General features: G+C 46.7%; 1 protein-coding gene across 1 annotated transcript in view; it reads left to right on the top strand.

Moving 5' to 3' along the window:
* The window catches only part of LOC310771226 (trafficking protein particle complex subunit 11-like), a 54,647-nt gene that overhangs the window by 25,800 nt on the left and 10,493 nt on the right, over positions 1 to 18,354 (top strand). Inside the window, exons 13-23 of the mRNA XM_083663882.1 lie at positions 304 to 382; positions 839 to 893; positions 1,041 to 1,186; positions 5,825 to 5,886; positions 6,195 to 6,327; positions 8,351 to 8,481; positions 8,956 to 9,081; positions 9,186 to 9,379; positions 11,236 to 11,384; positions 13,017 to 13,138; positions 16,364 to 16,483. Coding sequence (XP_083520008.1) covers positions 304 to 382; positions 839 to 893; positions 1,041 to 1,186; positions 5,825 to 5,886; positions 6,195 to 6,327; positions 8,351 to 8,481; positions 8,956 to 9,081; positions 9,186 to 9,379; positions 11,236 to 11,384; positions 13,017 to 13,138; positions 16,364 to 16,483 — 1,317 coding nt within the window. The remainder of the gene's footprint in view (positions 1 to 303; positions 383 to 838; positions 894 to 1,040; positions 1,187 to 5,824; positions 5,887 to 6,194; positions 6,328 to 8,350; positions 8,482 to 8,955; positions 9,082 to 9,185; positions 9,380 to 11,235; positions 11,385 to 13,016; positions 13,139 to 16,363; positions 16,484 to 18,354) is intronic.

Below are 18,354 nucleotides of genomic sequence, written 5' to 3'. Positions count from 1 at the left end.
AACAGCAAAAAAATCTAAAAATGTATGATATTGGATTTTTTTGTTTTTGCCCGATATTTTCCAACTCTTTTGACCAATGGTGACATACAGATACAGTATATGCACACATCTTCCCCATCTATTAGAGCTCAACAGTCACGTGACATTTCAAGCCCCGGAGGAGAGTTCCTCATTCATTTTCTCCATAGACATTTTGAAAAATCCTTACATAACGAGTTTTAAGGCTGGAACCAACCAAGCCAACCTGTGACCTACTGAATCAATGAAATGTGTTAAGGTGTTTGATGGTCTCTCTCCATGCAGGAGGTGATCATAGCCCTCCTCAGTAACGCTGTGGCCCAGTTTAAGAAGTACAAGTGTCCTCGTATGAAGAGCCACCTCAGTGAGTACCACAGCTTTTCTCATCATTTCATTTCCCAACCAGCTTTCCTGACCTATGGCTTGGAATGAGCCGTGTCCATACACCACAAATGTATTTATTTATTTTTTTGCATTTTTTTTCCCACCAGGCTTGTAGAATGGTAGGGGAAACACTGCATTGATGAGCAGCGCTCCTCTCTAAAAGTTGAGATGTTTACTGCTTAAGGGCGCCCAGAGCGCTTAACACCAGCCGCAGTGCTGGGGAGCACTCCTAGAGCAAGAGCATCTTTACCATGGAGAACGAATTGCAGAAAGGCGCTGGCAGCTAAAAAAAAGCGTTCTGTGGACACGACTCCTTACTGCTGTTGCATTCGAGAAAGCATTTTTTAAATGTATTGGTCTTACCTCACATTGTCAGTCTTTTCTTATAGAGAAGTATTTCTCTCTCTCTCTCTCTCTCTCTCTCTCTCTCGTCCAGTGGTGCAGATGGGAGAGGAGTACTACCATGCTAAAGACTACACCAAAGCCCTGAAGTAAGTCACCAAATCTGCTTTCAAAAAATATACTGCTCTACACCATGTTTTTCTATACCTAGGTGAAAAAATATACCTTGTTGTTTGGTGTGTGTGTGTGTGTGTGTGTGTGTGTGTGTGTGTGTGTGTGTGTGTGTGTGTGTGTAGGCTGTTGGACTATGTGATGTGTGACTATCGCACAGAGCGCTGGTGGGGTCTGCTGACGGCCATCTTGAGCACAGCCCTGCGCTGTGCTTATCTGATGGCCAACGTCAAAGACTACATCACGTACTGCATGGAGCTGCTGGGCAGAGGTAAGCACTGGGTTACACCATATCAAACATATGGACAGAGTCAGCGTGACGTCACTCATTGGTTTTTGGACTCTAGTTTTGAAGCCTAGTGTGGCCGTTGCCATCTTGCTTCTTGCGCAACTCGTGCCAGACCAGGGCTTTCCCAGAGCTGCAGCTCCGCCTGCTATCGGTCTGTGATCGGTGAGCTGCATGATCACTGGACAGGTGACCTGTCAATCAGCCCCAAAACATAGTCTCTTCTATCTATCTTGAAAGGTGAAATTAGCGATATAGAGCAAAACTGTTTTTTTGAACCAGGCTGTAAACATGCTTAATCCTGTCCTAGCTTTCGATTCCCACCTGGGACGCTGTGAGACGCTGTGAAGGAGTGCGTGCCCGTCCGCATGTCCTCCAGTGCCCACCGCCCGGGTGGGGTCGTCAAAAAGGGCCTTTCTGTGTGGAGTTTGCATGTTCTCATGCAATATCCTGGTCGCTGAAGTGGTGCCTCCTCTGGTCGTTAGGGGCGCCTGTTCGGAGGAAGGGGAACTGGTTGGAATAGCGTGATCCTCCCACGTGCTATGTCCTACCGGCGAAGCTTCCCCTGTCAGGTGAAAAGAAGCAGCTGGCTAACTGCCCATGTCTCGGAGGAAGCATGGAGCCAGTTTTCGGCTCTCCCCAGATTGGCAGAGGGTGGAGCAGCAACCAGGATAAATAAATTAAAATTAGCACTAATGGGGGATAAAAATGGGATAAAAAAATCCTGTCCTATGTAGCTAGCTAACTATTAGTTAATAGTTACACCAGGGAGCTGGAGTAACCTACCAGTCCTGGCTGACTCCCCCTACACGCCACGGGCGAAGTCGAAGCCACGGTGAGGCATTATCATGAAACCCACAGCCCTGTATAATAAATGTGCAATGACGTATCTACACCAGTGTGAGGCAGCAATGCACTAAACCGTGCCTAGTCTGGCGGAAACTAAAATGAAGAAGATGGACTATGGACTCTGCTGCTTTAAAAAAATGAAGCAGCATGCTGTTTTGGCAGAATTCTGGGGGTTTAGTCCCCTTTAAGAGATAACAGCTGGTGCAACAGGTTGCAAGATTTCTTTCTCAGCACAATCCATGTTGTTCCTCTTTCTATCAGATATGACGATCAAACTAGTCGCTTTTCGGCGAAATTCAACATTTTGAATTGGTTTGACTAATAGAGACGCTGCGTAATGTGTCATCATTCAGAAACCACGCCCAAGACGGGGGAAAACACAAACTCCTGTCCAATCCTGGCGTCCTCCTATGTCACGTGCATGGTTGCGTGTTCCACCAAAAGATCGTATATACGGAAGATGAACACTCCAACTTACTTCCTTGACAGCTAGATCCATATTCTTCTTCTCGCCAATTCTCAATGGCTTCCTTGTTTTGCTCAGGAGTACAAAAAAACTTTAACTGGTGATTTTTTACATTTGTTTTCTGCGCAGCCCACCACACAACAGCTTTTAGCTATGTTTAATTCAAGGAAAATGATGCTGGTGTGTGGAAATGAACGGAGCTCTTCCCCCGTGATGGGCGTGGCCTATTACATGCAGTGTCTCTATCAGAGAGGCCATTTACACCTGGCATTAACATGCGTTTTCTGCCATCAGATTGCAATCCGATTGTATTTTATCACTTGAAAGTACAGGTTTAAACACCCCCAAAACGCATTGAAGAAGGATTGCAATCTGATCGGCCAAACCACCTCCGGAGGTGGTCAGGGACGCATTATGACAACATTTAACACAAGTGTAAATGCAATGCGTCCTCTCAAAACGCATTCAGCAACTACCATACGGAAATACATAATCTTCGGAAGTCGGTGACGGCACTCACACCTGAACGCAATTCCCCGGCAGCACCGCACCGGTGTGTGCCCTCATCTCGCCGCTGTGCCAGATGAACACACACACAGGCAGCCTGTCACCATGGACCGGCTAAAAATTCTCTATCTCCCCCCCGCTCCGCTTTTGCACAACAATCGTAGCGTTGCTTCAAAGTTTTGCTGCGGAGGTTTTGCCACGGCTGTAACCACCTGTGTTGCGTTCAGGTAACATCCTAAATTACAATGTTATACAATTGAGAGCATAATTTCTCTTTTATATCAACACTTCTCCTTTGGAAAAGGAGTGGAAAATGAAAGGAAAATGAGGGAGAAAGGGTTCGAACCCTTTCCCCCTCATTTTCCTTTCATATAAAAGAGAAATTATGCTCTCAATTGTATAACATTGTAATTTAGGATGTTACCTGAACGCAACACAGGTGGTTACAGCTAATGACATGCACGGAAAACGTATGTATGTGTGTGTGTGTCTCGGACCCAGTGTCATTGTTAATAAACAGATAAAGAAATAGATGCAGTGCTGCGTGATCGGCCATCGTTTTGTCCAGGTGAAGGGGACGTTCACTGTGCATTTGAGCTTAACAATAACCTCTATTTCCCTGTGCATGTATGAAACATGCATGCACACGTTCAGGGGGCGCGCGCGTGATGACGTTCGAGCTGGAGAGCAATCGGATTGCAATCTGTTCACCCAAAACGCATGTTAGTGCCAGGTGTAAATGGAATCAGGCTGAAGTGATAAAATACAATCTGATTGCAATCTGATGGCAGAAAACGCATGTTAATGCCATGTGTAAATGGCCTCAGATAGTCATAATAGCTCCAGATAGTTAGCTATAAACCAATACAAGGTGAATGGAGTTTTGCTGAAATGTACTGTGTGTGCACTGTGGAGGACATTTCAGTGAGCCTCAGTCAGCTTGCACAGACAGGAGCGTGACCCCGTTGACCTTCTATTTGTTTGTGGCTAACTCTCTGGAGCTGGTTTGAGGAGCAGCATGGATTGTGCTGAGAAAGTAATCTACCGATCAATATCATCATTGGTAAGTAGCAAATAGGGCTAGGGTTCCAAAAATCTGAACTATCCCTTTTATCTAAATGAGGGGTTCTCAAAGTTTTCATGACTCTGTCGTTTGGGTTAGGTGATTTCTCTCCACTCCCCCAGGTACGGGGCCGAGGGGCTATCCTTTTACCACCCCGGCCTGGGGGGGGGTTCACCCGGGCTATATTTCTGGGCACACCTCTAGCAGCCATGTCACCGTATCGTCATCCACAGACAGCAGGCCATGCATCCTGTTGGGAGCCCGATACATCGGGCATTCCAGAATGACATGGTCTGCTGTCTGTTCCTCTGCACCGCACTCACATGACTGAGGGCCAATTGGGAAGCCAGCATCTTATTGAAAGGTGCGTCCGGGTGGTGCAGCAGTAGATTCCCTGCCTACCAATACGAGGGTCGCAGGTTCGAGCCCCCGTGTTACCTCCGGCTTGGTCGGGCGTCCATACAGGCACAATTGGCTGTGTTTGCGGGTGGGAAGCCAGATTAAGGGTATGTGTCCTGGTCGCTGCACTAGCGCCTCCTCTGGTCGGTGGGGACGCCTGTTCAGGGAGAGGGGAACTGGGGGGAATAGCGTGATCCTCCCTCGAGCTATGTCCTGCCTGTGAAACTCCTCACTGTCAGGTGAAAAGAAGAGGCTGGTGATGTAGCAGAGGAAGCATGGTGCTAGTCTACAGCTCTCTCCAGATCGGCAGAGGGGGGTGGAGCAACGACCGGGACAGCAGGGGGAATTGACCAAGTATAATTGGGGAGATTTTTTTTTATTATCATTGAGAGTCACCCAAGAAAAAAACTCAACACAAAATAATTCAGAAAATAAATATTTTCTCTTTTGCCTATTCTAGACTAAAACATGCCATGTTTAGGCGACCAACTAAGGTTTTACAATACAAGAAAAAACCTGCATATTTGTGTGAACATTAGAGATGCGAGGATGAGCTTTTATGCCACCCTAATGAAGCATCCGCCCGCCATAAATCCACGCAAATTATTTTGTACTATTTTTAGATCTGCACCCGACATTTCACAACGCTATAAAGGAGCGATTTGGGCAGATTAACTTAACTGTTTGTGCTGCCGTCGGTGCGATCACTGCAGTTAACTCCAAATAAGCTTCCATGCTGTATTATAATCCAGTCCATCACTTGCCCATGTAGCATACTAGGCTAACTGATGCTATAGCTTTAAGTTTAGATCAAGACTGGATTGACCTGTAATGGGAAAATAATACGAGCGCGTCTTCTCTTCCAACGTGTCTTCAGTGGAGACTCCTTGTTCTGGTGACATCATTGACCATATAAGGAGTTAAAAAATAAGGCGTCCCATCGCGTGGCTATTTGTTTAGTACTGCTTTGAGTCCTTGGGGGTCCTTGCCATCTAACAATAGGTGACTAACATGTGCCTGACGAAAAATGCAGCTTAAAATACGTTAATAGACTAGGTAACGTAATTAATATTAATGTTCCTCATTAATGATATATCATTTCACCCGCCCGCATCCCATCCGCTATTAATCAGAATGTTTATTTTTATGATCCATGGATATCCACGGTCAGCGCGGTTATAACTGCAGCATGCGCATCTCTAGTGAACACACACACACACACACACACACACACACACACACACACACACACACACACACCACACACACACACAGGAGATGCTGTAATGTAATGTAGGAGTGTTAAAGGTTGTGACGTAGTCTTCTTGTCGTCCACTAGCTTCTACCTTGCAGGAGGAGCAAAAGTCAAGGATTGAGAAGAACCTCATCAAAGTCCTCATGGTAAGTAGATGACTCCACCCGGCCCAGCACGCTACATACACCAAATTACACATCTGTAACGACGAGAACGCTTTTTCATTTATTTTCATTAAGATTGGACATGTTTTTTAAGTGAGAATTTACACTACCTGTTTGCTATTGACAGTTAAATTCTCATGCACTATAGGGCTGTCACTTTTTACGCAAATCATTCAAATACATTCAAAGATAATTGCAGAAAACATTATTTTATGTCGGGTTTTTAAAGTGTTTAGATGTGATTAACTTCTGTAGCAACATTTTAAACGCCTTTTTCTTCATTCCCTCAGAATGAAGCTCCAGACGCCGAGCCCGAGTGCGACCCTGGCTCCTGCAGTGCAGCTGGCTCGCTGTGGAGCGACCGCATGGCTCTAGCTGGATCCAACGAGTTCACCATAGAAGTCCAGGACTACGTACCATTCAGTGAGTTATCACACGCGCACGCTCACACACACACACACACACACACACACACACACACACACACACACACACACACACACAGACACACACACACACACACACACACACACATTTGGAATATGTATTTATGTCCACATAAATACAAGTATGCAAAGGACATAAACAGTAATAGTGCAGTCAAATCCTGTGAGTCAGTCAGTTACATGAGTGCCCAGACGGCAAACACAATAATGCATACACATAAGAAACACACAGGCTGATAACATGGCAGGTTGATATATACAGTTATACTGTAATGCAAGATAACGGTCAGTATCCACTTCATGGGTACAAAAAGCAGCGCCTCCTCCATATTGAGCGGCTGCCGATAATAGTAGATATTGAACAATATCTCGCTAACTGCTTGGGCCTTCTATTTGGGAGACCAGCCATCTGAAGGCCTCTCACAACCAGCTTATGGACATGACCTGACACACACACACACACACGAGGGATGAAACGATAACCGGTTTTAATGATAAAAAAAAATGATTTAAGTTAACTCATTCATGGCCAGTTTAGGACTGCCAATATTTAGCACAGGCCAAAGATTTTCATAATTGTTGGTCATCTTTCAAGACCCACAGTAAATTATCTATTAGCACCAAAGTGATTTGCAATACCTCAAAATGAAGATGTATGTCTCTGGGTTCACCAGGAAAAAAAAGTGAGCTTTTAGCATGTTCTGTACTCTACTTATAGCCATTTATATACACCCTGTTTTCACCAAAAAGGTCTCTCGGAGAAGATAAATTGCAGAAAATGGCATTTTTCTAAATCACACAATCTCAGGCAGAACTCGCTCTCAATTCTTTTATTTTGAACTGTATTGACATCAGACATGTAAATATTATTCGTTATGACACAAATGAAAAAAAAATAATAATATATATATATATATATATACATGATGTGCCTTTTTTACATTCAACAATACAGTTTACTCAGTGTGAGTGTGATCATAGAATAGAATGCAGAGATCAGTGTAGTCTCTCTCACACACACACACACACACACACGCACACACACACACACACACACACACACACACACACACTCTCCTTCCCGCGAGATCATCCGGGTCCTGACGCATTGGAATCCAGTCTTCCTCGCTCTCGACAGGAAAGTGGCCGTGCTGCTCTGCTGCTTGGCTCTGTGTGAAAGCCATTTCTGTGGCGAGGCTGCTGTTCTCCTCCTCACACAGTTGTGACTCCGTCTCGTCTCTTTCGGGCTGGCACATAGGAACGGGGTCCAGGGACCAGGATCGATCATGTTGGTCACGGGTTTGACTACCGCGGTTTCGATGTCCGCTGCCCTGCAGCAAGCCGATCAGCTCTGCAGTGCGCCGAGGGGCATTTCAATGGCGTTTCTCCTCTGCAACAAGGAAGCGTGTTTCTCTGTTCTCTGTTTTTGCTCCTGCTAATTTCAAACAACAGCTGCGGTATGTGTTTGATAACGTGCTGTCGGCTTGACTTTGAGGTTAGGGACCTGAAAACATGTCACAGGCTGGGGAAGTGTTTGAACTACACGCTGTACTAATAAAAACAAAAACACGTCAAACACGTCATTGGCGGGGAGGGCTATTTCTGATAACACGTCAAAGACGTCTTTGGCGGTGAATGAGTTAAAGACCAGAAATGTGTTTTTCTTCTTGTTCCTTCAGTTAGATGTTTGATCTTCACTGTGCAGAATGATTCAGTCTGTGCAGAGTTTCACACTAGAAGCTGTTTCCACACGCGTGACTCGTCTGCTGAAAGTGGACATTTTCTCTGAACTCATTGAAAATTAAAATTTCAGAATCAGAATAACGTTATTGATCCTCGGGGGGAAATTGAGCAAATTGAGTTAGGGGGCGAGCCTGCAAGCATTTAATGAGTGACATTTATTAAAGAAGACATTGAACATCGCAATTTGATGGTATCGAACTGTTGAGACTATATGACGATTTTCCTTGAAGTAAACTCTCCCCTCCCTCTGACTCCAGTCCAGTGTAAAGCCAGGTTCCACTCTCCCAGTTTCCACGTGGACCAGCCCATCCAGCTCCAGGTTTTCCTCCGAGCCGACTGCCCGCATCCTGTCAGGTTCAACAAGCTGGCCGTCAGCCTCAGTAACCAGGTGCACGCGCACACACACACACACACACACACACACACACACACACACACACACACACACACACACACACACACACACACACACACACACACACACACACACACACATATACACACACACACACACACACACACACACATATACACACACATACGCACGCACGCACGCACACACACACACACACACACACAGTCTAATAGCCAAACAAATACAGGAGCACTTACAGTCCCTGCTTATTAATAAAAAAAAATAAAAAAAAATCCAAACATGTGCAAAGTGCAAACTCATCAGAAATGGAGCGTAAAAAACCTGTAGTGTCTGTTTGGTTGAACATTTCTTCATGCTTAGCAATTCTGCTGTGTCAGCAACACCTGGCTCCGTTTGAAAATGTGTGTTTCTCCTAAATGTCTGGCCGTGTGTGTGTGTGTGTGTGTGTGTGTGTGTGTGTGTGTGTGTGTGTGTGTGTGTGTGTAGGAGTACAACCAGTGGTGTGTGGTGGAGTCGTCGGGCCAGGAGAGCATGTGCCTGTCGCCGGGGGCAACCAGATGCTACAACTTCAGCTTTGTGGCCAAGACCGAAGACGTGGGCAAGAAGATCGAGGTAGAGCAGGCCCACATACAGACCAATATACAGTCAGGAGGCAAAACAAACATTCTTAAGCTTGGCATTCATTGTGCTCTGTACTTGTGCGTGTGCGTGTGTAGATGACAGGTGTGGAGGTGATGCTGGGCAGTGACAGCAGGGGGCGCTGTGTGTTTGTGACCTGGAGAGGAGCAGGAGGAGACGCAGCCTCAGGCCACGAGGCACTGCAGGCCAGCCGCTCTGCCCGACCCAGAGCCCACACAGCCAGGGGGCGGGCCCAAGACTGGGACTGCATCAACATACAGCACAGCACCATGTAAACACACTCACACACACACACACACACACACACACACACAGAGCCCACACACACACACACACACACAGAGCCCACACAGCCAGGGGGCGGGGCCAAGACTGGGACTGTGCGCGCCGTACGGTATCGGTCTCGGGAGTGAATAATCAGACTTGACTCAGTCTCGGATGAATTAAATGTATGGTACAATCAGAAGATGCGCCCGTCGGCGAGTGGGATAAGCCTGCTGCAGGTCAGCACCTCTCAGCACATACTAGCCTGACATATAAGTCAGTGGTCCACATATATCAATAAATACATAAATCAACTTGCAGGAACGTCACAGCAGCAACACGTGATGTGTGACCTGATAAAGCCTTTCACTTGTCTGACAAACATGTTGACTTGGACGTGCCTTACGTTCATTACTTTCCATGTTTCACTCACAACTGCTTTGAAGTGTTAGTGAACTGAGGTTAGCAGATAACACATTAACGTAACCCAGCCATTAGCCATGTGCCCGGCTCAGGCTACAGTTAGCAGACAGTTAGCGTGGTGCGTCCATTCATGTATTTTTCCGAAACCCATAGTAGTCAAATGTCCCATTGGACCGAGAAATACAAAGCCATTGTTGGCGAAGGTCCATTGGTCCAAACTCCATACAAAGCTGCCCTGGCTGCAGTCCAGCAGCAAAAGCCTGTGCCGATGACAGCCAGTAGCCATGTGCTTTGTGTTTACTTTCTGTTAACGTTCGTCTCGTCAATGAAAAATACACATACAATACGTCATAGTTTTTATGATCAGGATCTATTTTTAGCTCATCATTGTCTCGTCTTTGTCACGGAAAAAAAGGGCAAACGTTTTTATGCCTCCACCTGGCGATAGCCGTGGCTGAAGGCATTATATTTTCGGGTTGTCCGTCACAGGACGCCTCGATGGAATTGCTTCAAATTTGGCTCAAACATCCACTTGGACTCAAGGATGAACTGATTTGATTTTGGTGGTCAAATTTCAAGGTGACCTCAGGAACGTCATTTTCATGCTGGGTAATGCGATATCTCAGGAACGGTAAGAAACGGAACGTTGTTTTGTTTATTAAATGACCGTCTGCGAGATATAGTGTAATGAATTATACTTGACCACTTGTCTGTCCGTCGTCGGCGCAAAGTTATGGCCCGCGTTTCTCCGTTTTTTGTATGATGGCAACTTTAGAGAAATACTTTTGACCTGCTGGATTATATTGATTGGTCGCTCATCAGAAGCATGGATTTAAGACTCCTTTTCCACAGTTTTGAAGAACACCATAACTTTAACCAGGTGAGTGGTGATTGCTGCACGCCTTCCATCTGACACTGTAGCACTGTCCCGTTTATACTTTCATCTTCACCTCAAAACTCACAGTGCTCTGTGCCATCTCCCCCCCCCCCCCCTCCCCCGCCAGTGAAATTCTACGTTACATTTATTTTCCCGTTGTTATTTTTTGTTCTCGCTTAAACCGAATGTTTTATGGTCACTCACGATTCAGTAGGTCACGGGTTGGCTTGGTTTGAGCCTTAAAACTCGTTATATAAGGATTTATCTAAATGTCTACGGAGAAAATGAATGCAGAACTTTACTTGCGCGACAATTTACGTCACGTGCCTTTTGAGCTATTACCATTATAAGTCCTTATTACATGAATGGGTAAAAAAAAAAATCTGTGTCCCACCTCTTAACTACTGGCCCATTTCAAGGGAGATTTTCCAACATCTTACACTTACAATGTGTTTTTCCCCTTCACATTACCCTGCAGGTATTACATTATCAGTTGCTACGTGCACTGCTCTGTTTGCCACAGAAATGTGGTGAGCTGGTTGTCTTTGTTCCTGTCTTGTTAGGATCATCTCCAGAGTCCCAAAGATCTGTGTGGAGCTGAGCCACCAGCCTCCTGCGCTCACCAACGAGATGTACTGCATCACCCTCACCGTCCAATCACAGGAGGAGGGCGTGGCCAGAGATGTTAAACTGACGGCCGGCCTCAAACCAGGTACGGTATACAGAACGAGCTGCAGTACAGCAGAAAGGACACAATTAATCCAATCCATGTTGGATTTGGCCAAGTGCAATATCCAATGGCAGGAGCAGCTGGAATTTAATGAAGGTAAAAGTGTGGTGCTTCAGAGATGCCCCGGCCTACAAATCATATTGTCCAGTCGTAAGGTAACATGCTTGTTTGTTACAGACTCCAGCAAAAATCACATCATTTATATATGTGGGACTATATTTAGTGGAAATATTGCATCCCCACTAAAATCGGGAGAACATCTTCTGTACCGTCATGGTAAGGAGAACCTGTTTTTGTCTTGCCAAACTCCATGGTAACATCGTGTGTATGTTTTGTGTTGATTGGTCTTCATGGTAGCATTAGGTGCTTTCAGACTAAAGGCCGTTTCACACAGATGCGGTGCGGAGGCGGAATGCGGTACGAAATTCCGTGCGAATCTTCCGCATTGCAACCTATACACACAGGTCCGGTGCGAATTATTCGCAGTCCCACGTTCATTTTCCGCAGCGGAAAAACAGTGTTCAGTGTAACCAGTAGTTAGTGTCCCTCCTGGGCTCCCGTCTAGTAGGACAGCACCACCTACCCGCAAGCGCAAGCTAGCTACTAGTCGGCTAACGTCAGACAGACAGACAGACAGACACAGCAGCGAGACAAGCCATGAAAAGAAACTGGAGGCAGGGAAATTTCCATCAGTTGAAAAAACAATGAGAAGAGAAAATGGAAGCAGTAGCAGCGGACCCCAAATTTTATGCTAAACTGATAGTTAGCACTTGGATACAAGTGGCTAACATTAGCTCCATCCATTTACAACAGTGGTTTACAACGTTAGCAAGTAGCAATTTGTTACACAACAGCTACATTACCATCTTCAGTGGATCCCAGCTGCTGGGCGAATTGAAGATCTATTGTCGTTGATTTCGGTGTTGATCGTCATGGTGGTTGTCATATAAAATAAAATTGGATGTTGAGAAACCAAATTGATTAGCCGGGGGGTTTGGCAAGAGTAGTGGAGGTATGACATCAGCTGTAAACAAAGGATTTCATTGGTCAAACGTATTTTCCGCAGGTGTTTCCGTGCAGACGTCAATGTCCATTCGGAAAAATAAAATGCCGCATGAATGTTCGGCCGCGGTGTGCAAGCTTCAATTACAACTAATTAAAACATCTTTTTGCGAATGTCCGTGTCAATTATTCACACGGAGATCCGCACCGGTGTGAAACGGCCTTAAACAGTTCTGCGGACTCCCTGAGAGGAACTGCCCAGTGGGGAGGTTTCCAGAGAACTACATACCTCCAAGGGCTTTTTTCTGTTTGCAGTCGCCCCGCCAATAGGAACCATAGGAATGCTGAAGTGAGGCCGGTGGTTAGCATGCTAAACGCTGCTATTGTAGTAGCTTGACAGCAAAGCATAAAACACTAATGAGGGTTTCCAAATTCCAATCGTGGAAGTTGGAAACCCTCATTAGTGTTTTGCTTGCACCTGTGTTTACCCTGCCTTTTCGACACAAAATGTCCCCCGTGAGAAGGGTCTATTGTATCCTAGCACTATGAAAAGGTTCCTGCGGTCCCAAAGCACCGATTGTGTGTATGCGTTGTTTTGATTGGTGTCTCCAGGCCAGGATGCCAACCTGAGCCAGAGCACCCAGGTGACGCTCAGCGGCTCCACAGTGTGTGACGACACAGACCCTGCCCTGCTGCCTGACATCCCTGTGGGAGACCTCCACCCAGGCCAGAAGGTACACACACACACACGCACACGCACACACACACACACACACACACACACACACACACACACACACACACACATAGGGCTGTGTATAACGCACAGAGCAACGGCCTGGAACAGAGGAAATAGGGCCATGTGTAATGCATGGATTAACGTCCTGTAAATAGCTGACTTCCTGCCAATCAATCAATCAATCAATCAATCAGTTTAATACATGTCCCAGAAGGGCACTTTGGTTCACATCAGACAGTAGTGGATAATTACAACATCATTACTAGTTTGAGATTAGTAATAACGGCACACTTCAGAATTGAGATACATTATTACTAGTTTGAAAGTAATAAAGGCACACTTCAATATTATACAGTACATACACATTTGTTGCAATATGTACAGATTCCAAAGGACCATCTACTGCCCTCAGCCGGGTCGCCACGTGCGCAGCGCCACCGTTGCACTAGCTCCTCAAACAACGCAAGTGGCTCGCTGTCATCAGCGCCAGATGGATGTATATCGGAGGAAGAGGGGGTGGGGGGGGGGGGGGTGGGGTGGATGATGCAAGAGCTGTAACAAGGCAGGGGGTTTGGGGGGGGAAGAGCTCAGTTGCAGACGAAATGCTGGAGGCGGGGGGTGGGGTTTAGGGGAGGGGGGCGGGAGGGGGGGGGGGGGGTTTGGGGGAGTGCGTGCATGACCGTGTGTTGGCCTATAGTCCTTAGGGTCCATGAGTGTTTGTGTGTGTGTGTAAGGTCTGAGCCTCCACCGGCTAAACACAGCGTTGCTGTGGAGATGGCAATTTAGTCCAGAGTTCAGGCGTCAGATGTCGGGGCGTGACGTTGGAGACGCAGGTTGCACTCAAGGCGTCAGGAGAGTTTTGCTGCTAGTGTCCTTGACGGCTTAGCAGGTGGCCAGATTAAATCCGTTGTTTTGGTTTTCCCCGGTGGGTGTAGGATCAACAACATTCCTCACACGAGTCAGTCCTGATCCTCGGTTTTAAACACTTCGCTGCAGTGGCAGTGATATCTTCAAGAAGTAATCAATTTTTACGATTCAGATCAGAAATCGCAATAGTCCAAGTACTCACTGCCCCGCTCATCTCGTTTATCATGACGTGCAGCCTAGGGTCAATGACTGCTGTCTTCCCGTGTCCCGCGGTGAAGTCCCGTCTGGGCAGAGGGGGGGATCCCCGGACCCCACAATAATTTTGTCGATTTCGTTTCGAGAGACCAGCCATATAATCCATATTTGTAGTTTCGAAGAGACAAATGCAAGATTGGCTCCGGGTAGCAGAAGCAGAGGGATGACGAATGCAAGTTTGCTCTGGGTGATTGTTGCAGGCAGAGGGAAAGAAGGGAAAGGGAGATAAGGGAGAGCGAGAAAGAAAGCGACTGCCCTGTTCAAGTGCTGGATGCGTGCACGGATGGTGGATGCCACGCAGTGCATCATATCCTTATTATCTGATCCTGCTGTATTCACCTCTCTCAGCCTGCTGCGCTTTGCTGTGTCACCTTTAACTACGCTATGCATTTGAACCTATCGCCCACAGTGAGCAAGGTTTTCCCACGAGGACCAGGAAGTAACCCTGAAAACTGTAATTCCTCGCATGGCCACTTGAGGCAGGGCTCAGAAGTCCCGTCGTTCCTGACCGTTCACCCCCATGTTAAAATGCCTGGCCCTTAACTCATTGAGTGCCAATGACGACTAAAGTCGTCAATTCAAATAGTAACGTAGAGTGCCAATGACGACTAAAGTCGTCAATTGCGTTTTTTGACGGTGGGACGTGGATCAAAGCCTGATGCATCTCCTGAAAAAATATGGGGGATGTTGAAGGTGTATAAGCTATTTTACGGACCCATTAGGTGGCGACAGTGCTCTCCAGATTAGAGAAAGGTGAGGAAAAAAACAGAGAAGAAGCCATGGGGAAACGGAAACCGATGCATGCTGTAACGTTAGCTGTGCCTGTGAACATCAGCCAATCTGCTCCCACAATTGAGCCTTTCTGTCTGTTGCGATAGCCCCTCCACATGATTAGTTGCCAGAAAAGGAGCACCCGACAGCCGACACCAGTGTCTTTCTGAAAAGATAAATTATTCTCAGCTGGAAGCGCTGGGAGCCGGCGACAAAAACGGCGGAACGCTGTGAAAATAGGCTGGATGCAGCCAGCGCACTTTGAAACGTGCAGCGGAAAATTCAGAGCAGAGAGCCACCAGAGACACTCCCACGGAGGAGGGGTTTGCAGTTGAGGGGGGTGGGGCACGCAGGGCACCATACAACACCGACCCAGACAGCAGGCTCGATGGACAGATTGGCAAACACAAGCTGGAATATCTGATGCCCACCAGCAGTAAATCAAGACCAGCAAGAAGGTGTAGGGTCTGCGCACGCAGGGGCCAGCGCTGCTGGTTGCAGCTAAAAAATATTATTTTGCCATCTGTTTTATTGAAGGAAATTATTTTTGAGGTGTCACTACATCAGAAAATATTAGGTTCAGGGTCAGTGATGTGCTTGAAATGCTTCATTTCACAAAAGGCTCATTATCTCAGCTTCTAGTTTGAAACGTCTGTTTTTGCTGAAACCAACCTATCTTCTCCTGCTGATAACTAAAGAACGGAAAATGATATCAATAAACTTTTTTTTGCTGATGATACAAGATAGTCTCATCGTTCTTTGGGCGTGTTCGGTGTTTACATAGTAATATCACACAATATTCTGTGGGTCTTGAGAAATCACTGAAAACGCTCTGAAAGGGCTGGCACTGGGAGCATCCGTTTTCCAAAAGTGGCTGGCACTCAATGAGTTAACATGGTTTTGGTCTATATAGTTAATTTCACCTTTTCATAACAACTGTAGGGGCGTCATTTTTTTTATAACTCGCCCGTTTGGAGTAAAATAGACGATAGGAAAGGGGGTGATTGACAGATCACCTGTCCAGTGATCGCGCAGCTTGCCGATCACGGACCAATACCAGGCGGAGCTGCGGCTCTGGGGCTCTGGGAAACTCCCATCTCACGTGAGGAGGTGCAGACGGACTCAACCCATTCCCTCCCACTCTGCTGACGAAAAATCAAGATGGCGACGGTCCAATGTTTGAACTCCAAACGGGAGCCCAAAATCAATGGGACAGCTCTGTCCATCCTTTTTTAGGTCAGTGGTCAGTCACCCACCTACCTGCCTACATGTTCAGCTCCCCAAATGGCAAAAACAATAGTAATCCAGTATGTGCATTTGTCTCCAGGTGGAGAGGTGTGTGTACGTGAGGTGTGTAACGACTGGGCCAAGGGTCTTCCTGTTCCACGTGGCCTACAGCATCGACACCACTGTGGAAGGACAACCCATCAGCTGCAAGTGTCACAAGGTAAAGCAGCAGCCAGGTAAAGCAGCAGTAAGGTAAAGCAGCAGTAAGGTAAAGCAGCAGCCAGGTAAAGCAGCAGCCAGGTAAAGCAGCAGCCAGGTAAAGCAGCAGCGAGGTAAAGCAGCAGCCAGGTAAAGCAGCAGCCAGGTAAAGCAGCAGCCAGGTAAAGCAGCAGCCAGGTAAAGCAGCAGCCAGGTAAAGCAGCAGCCAGGTAAAGCAGCAGCCAGGTAAAGCAGCAGCCAGGTAAAGCAGCAGCCAGGTAAAGCAGCAGCCAGGTAAAGCAGCACTAACACCAGGTGTATTTTCACCCGGAGAACCAGGCTTGCTAAACCAGCCTATGGGGGTGCCACTAAGCATGATGGGGCCACGACGTACAGACTGAACTTAATGGAGCAATGTGTTTTCAAGCACCCCGAGTTTGAGAAAGGAAGCTATTTCAGCGGTACAGTACAAATGTGGGACTTTAACTTTACTATGATCTAAAATGATGCAGTAAAAATGCTTGATTTTGAGTTGCAGGAAAGCTTTGCTGCTTTGTATCATTACAAGGTCAGTCATATATGCAGATGGGCAGCCTTGACCTTCTCTTCATGTTTCTCCTGCACTGAGCGCTCTGCACTTTATTCCAGCACTTCTGTATCAGAATGATGCGTTAGGCGTTTCTTTTCATTCTTTCTGTGTGCGCACATCCGCGGAGAATCGCATCGAGCCTTAACTCATTGAGTGCCAATGACGTCTAAAGACGTCAATTCAAATAGTAACGTAGAGTGCCAATGACGTCTAAAGACGTCAATTGCGTTTTTTGACGGTGGGACGTGGATCAAAGCCTGATGCATCTCCTGTAAAAATATGGGGGATGTTGAATGTGTAAAAGCTATTTTACGGACCCATTAGGTGGCGACAGTGCTCTCCAGATTAGAGAAAGGCGAGGAAAAAAACAGAAGAAGCCGTGGGCACTGGGCACACGGAAACCGATGCATGCTGTAACGTTAGCTGTGCCAATCTGCTCCCACAATTGAGCCTTTCTGTCTGTTGCGATAGCCCCTCCACATGATTAGTTGCCAGAAAAGGAGCACCCGACACGAGCGTCTTTCTGAAAAGATAAATTATTCTCAGCTGGAAGCGCTGGGAGCCGGCGACAAAAACGGCGGAGTGCTGTGAAAATAGGCTGGGTGCAGCGCACTTTGAAACGTGCAGTGGAAAATTCAGAGCAGAGAGCCACCAGAGACACTCCCACGGAGGAGGAGTGTGCAGTTGAGGGGGGTGGGGCACGCAGGGCACCATACAACACCGACCCAGACAGCAGGCTCGATGGACAGACAGATTGGCAAACACAAGCTAGAATATCTGATGCCCACCAGCAGTAAATCAAGACCACGCAGGGGCCAGCGCTGCTGGTTGCAGCTAAAAAATATTATTTTGCCATCAAAATTCCTTTGTTTTCGCTCTTTTATTGAAGGAAATTATTTTTGAGGTGTCACTACATCAGAAAATATTAGCTTCAGAGTCAGTGATGTGCTTGAAATGCTTCATTTCACAAAAGGCTCATTATCTCAGCTTCTAGTTTGAAACGTCTGTTTTTGGTGAAATCAACCTATCTTCTCCGGCTGATAACTAAAGAACGGAAAATGATATCAATAAACTTTTTTTGCTGATGATACAAGAGAGTCTCATCGTTCTTTGGGCGTGTTCGGTGTTTACATAGTAATATCACACAATATTCTGTGGGGCTTGAGTTATCACTGAAAACGCTCTGAAAGGGCTGGCACTGGGAGCATCCGTTTTCCAAAAGTGGCTGGCACTCAATGAGTTAATGACTCAGACCAGCTGGTGTTTCTGCAGGCAGACAAATGGAGGATATTTCTCTGTGTGGA

This window comes from Poromitra crassiceps (genome assembly GCF_964638095.1).
Source record: "Poromitra crassiceps genome assembly, contig: HAP1_SCAFFOLD_447, whole genome shotgun sequence".
Classification (NCBI taxonomy): Eukaryota; Metazoa; Chordata; class Actinopteri; order Beryciformes; family Melamphaidae; genus Poromitra; species Poromitra crassiceps.
This window is presented reverse-complemented; position numbering and strand designations above follow the sequence as displayed.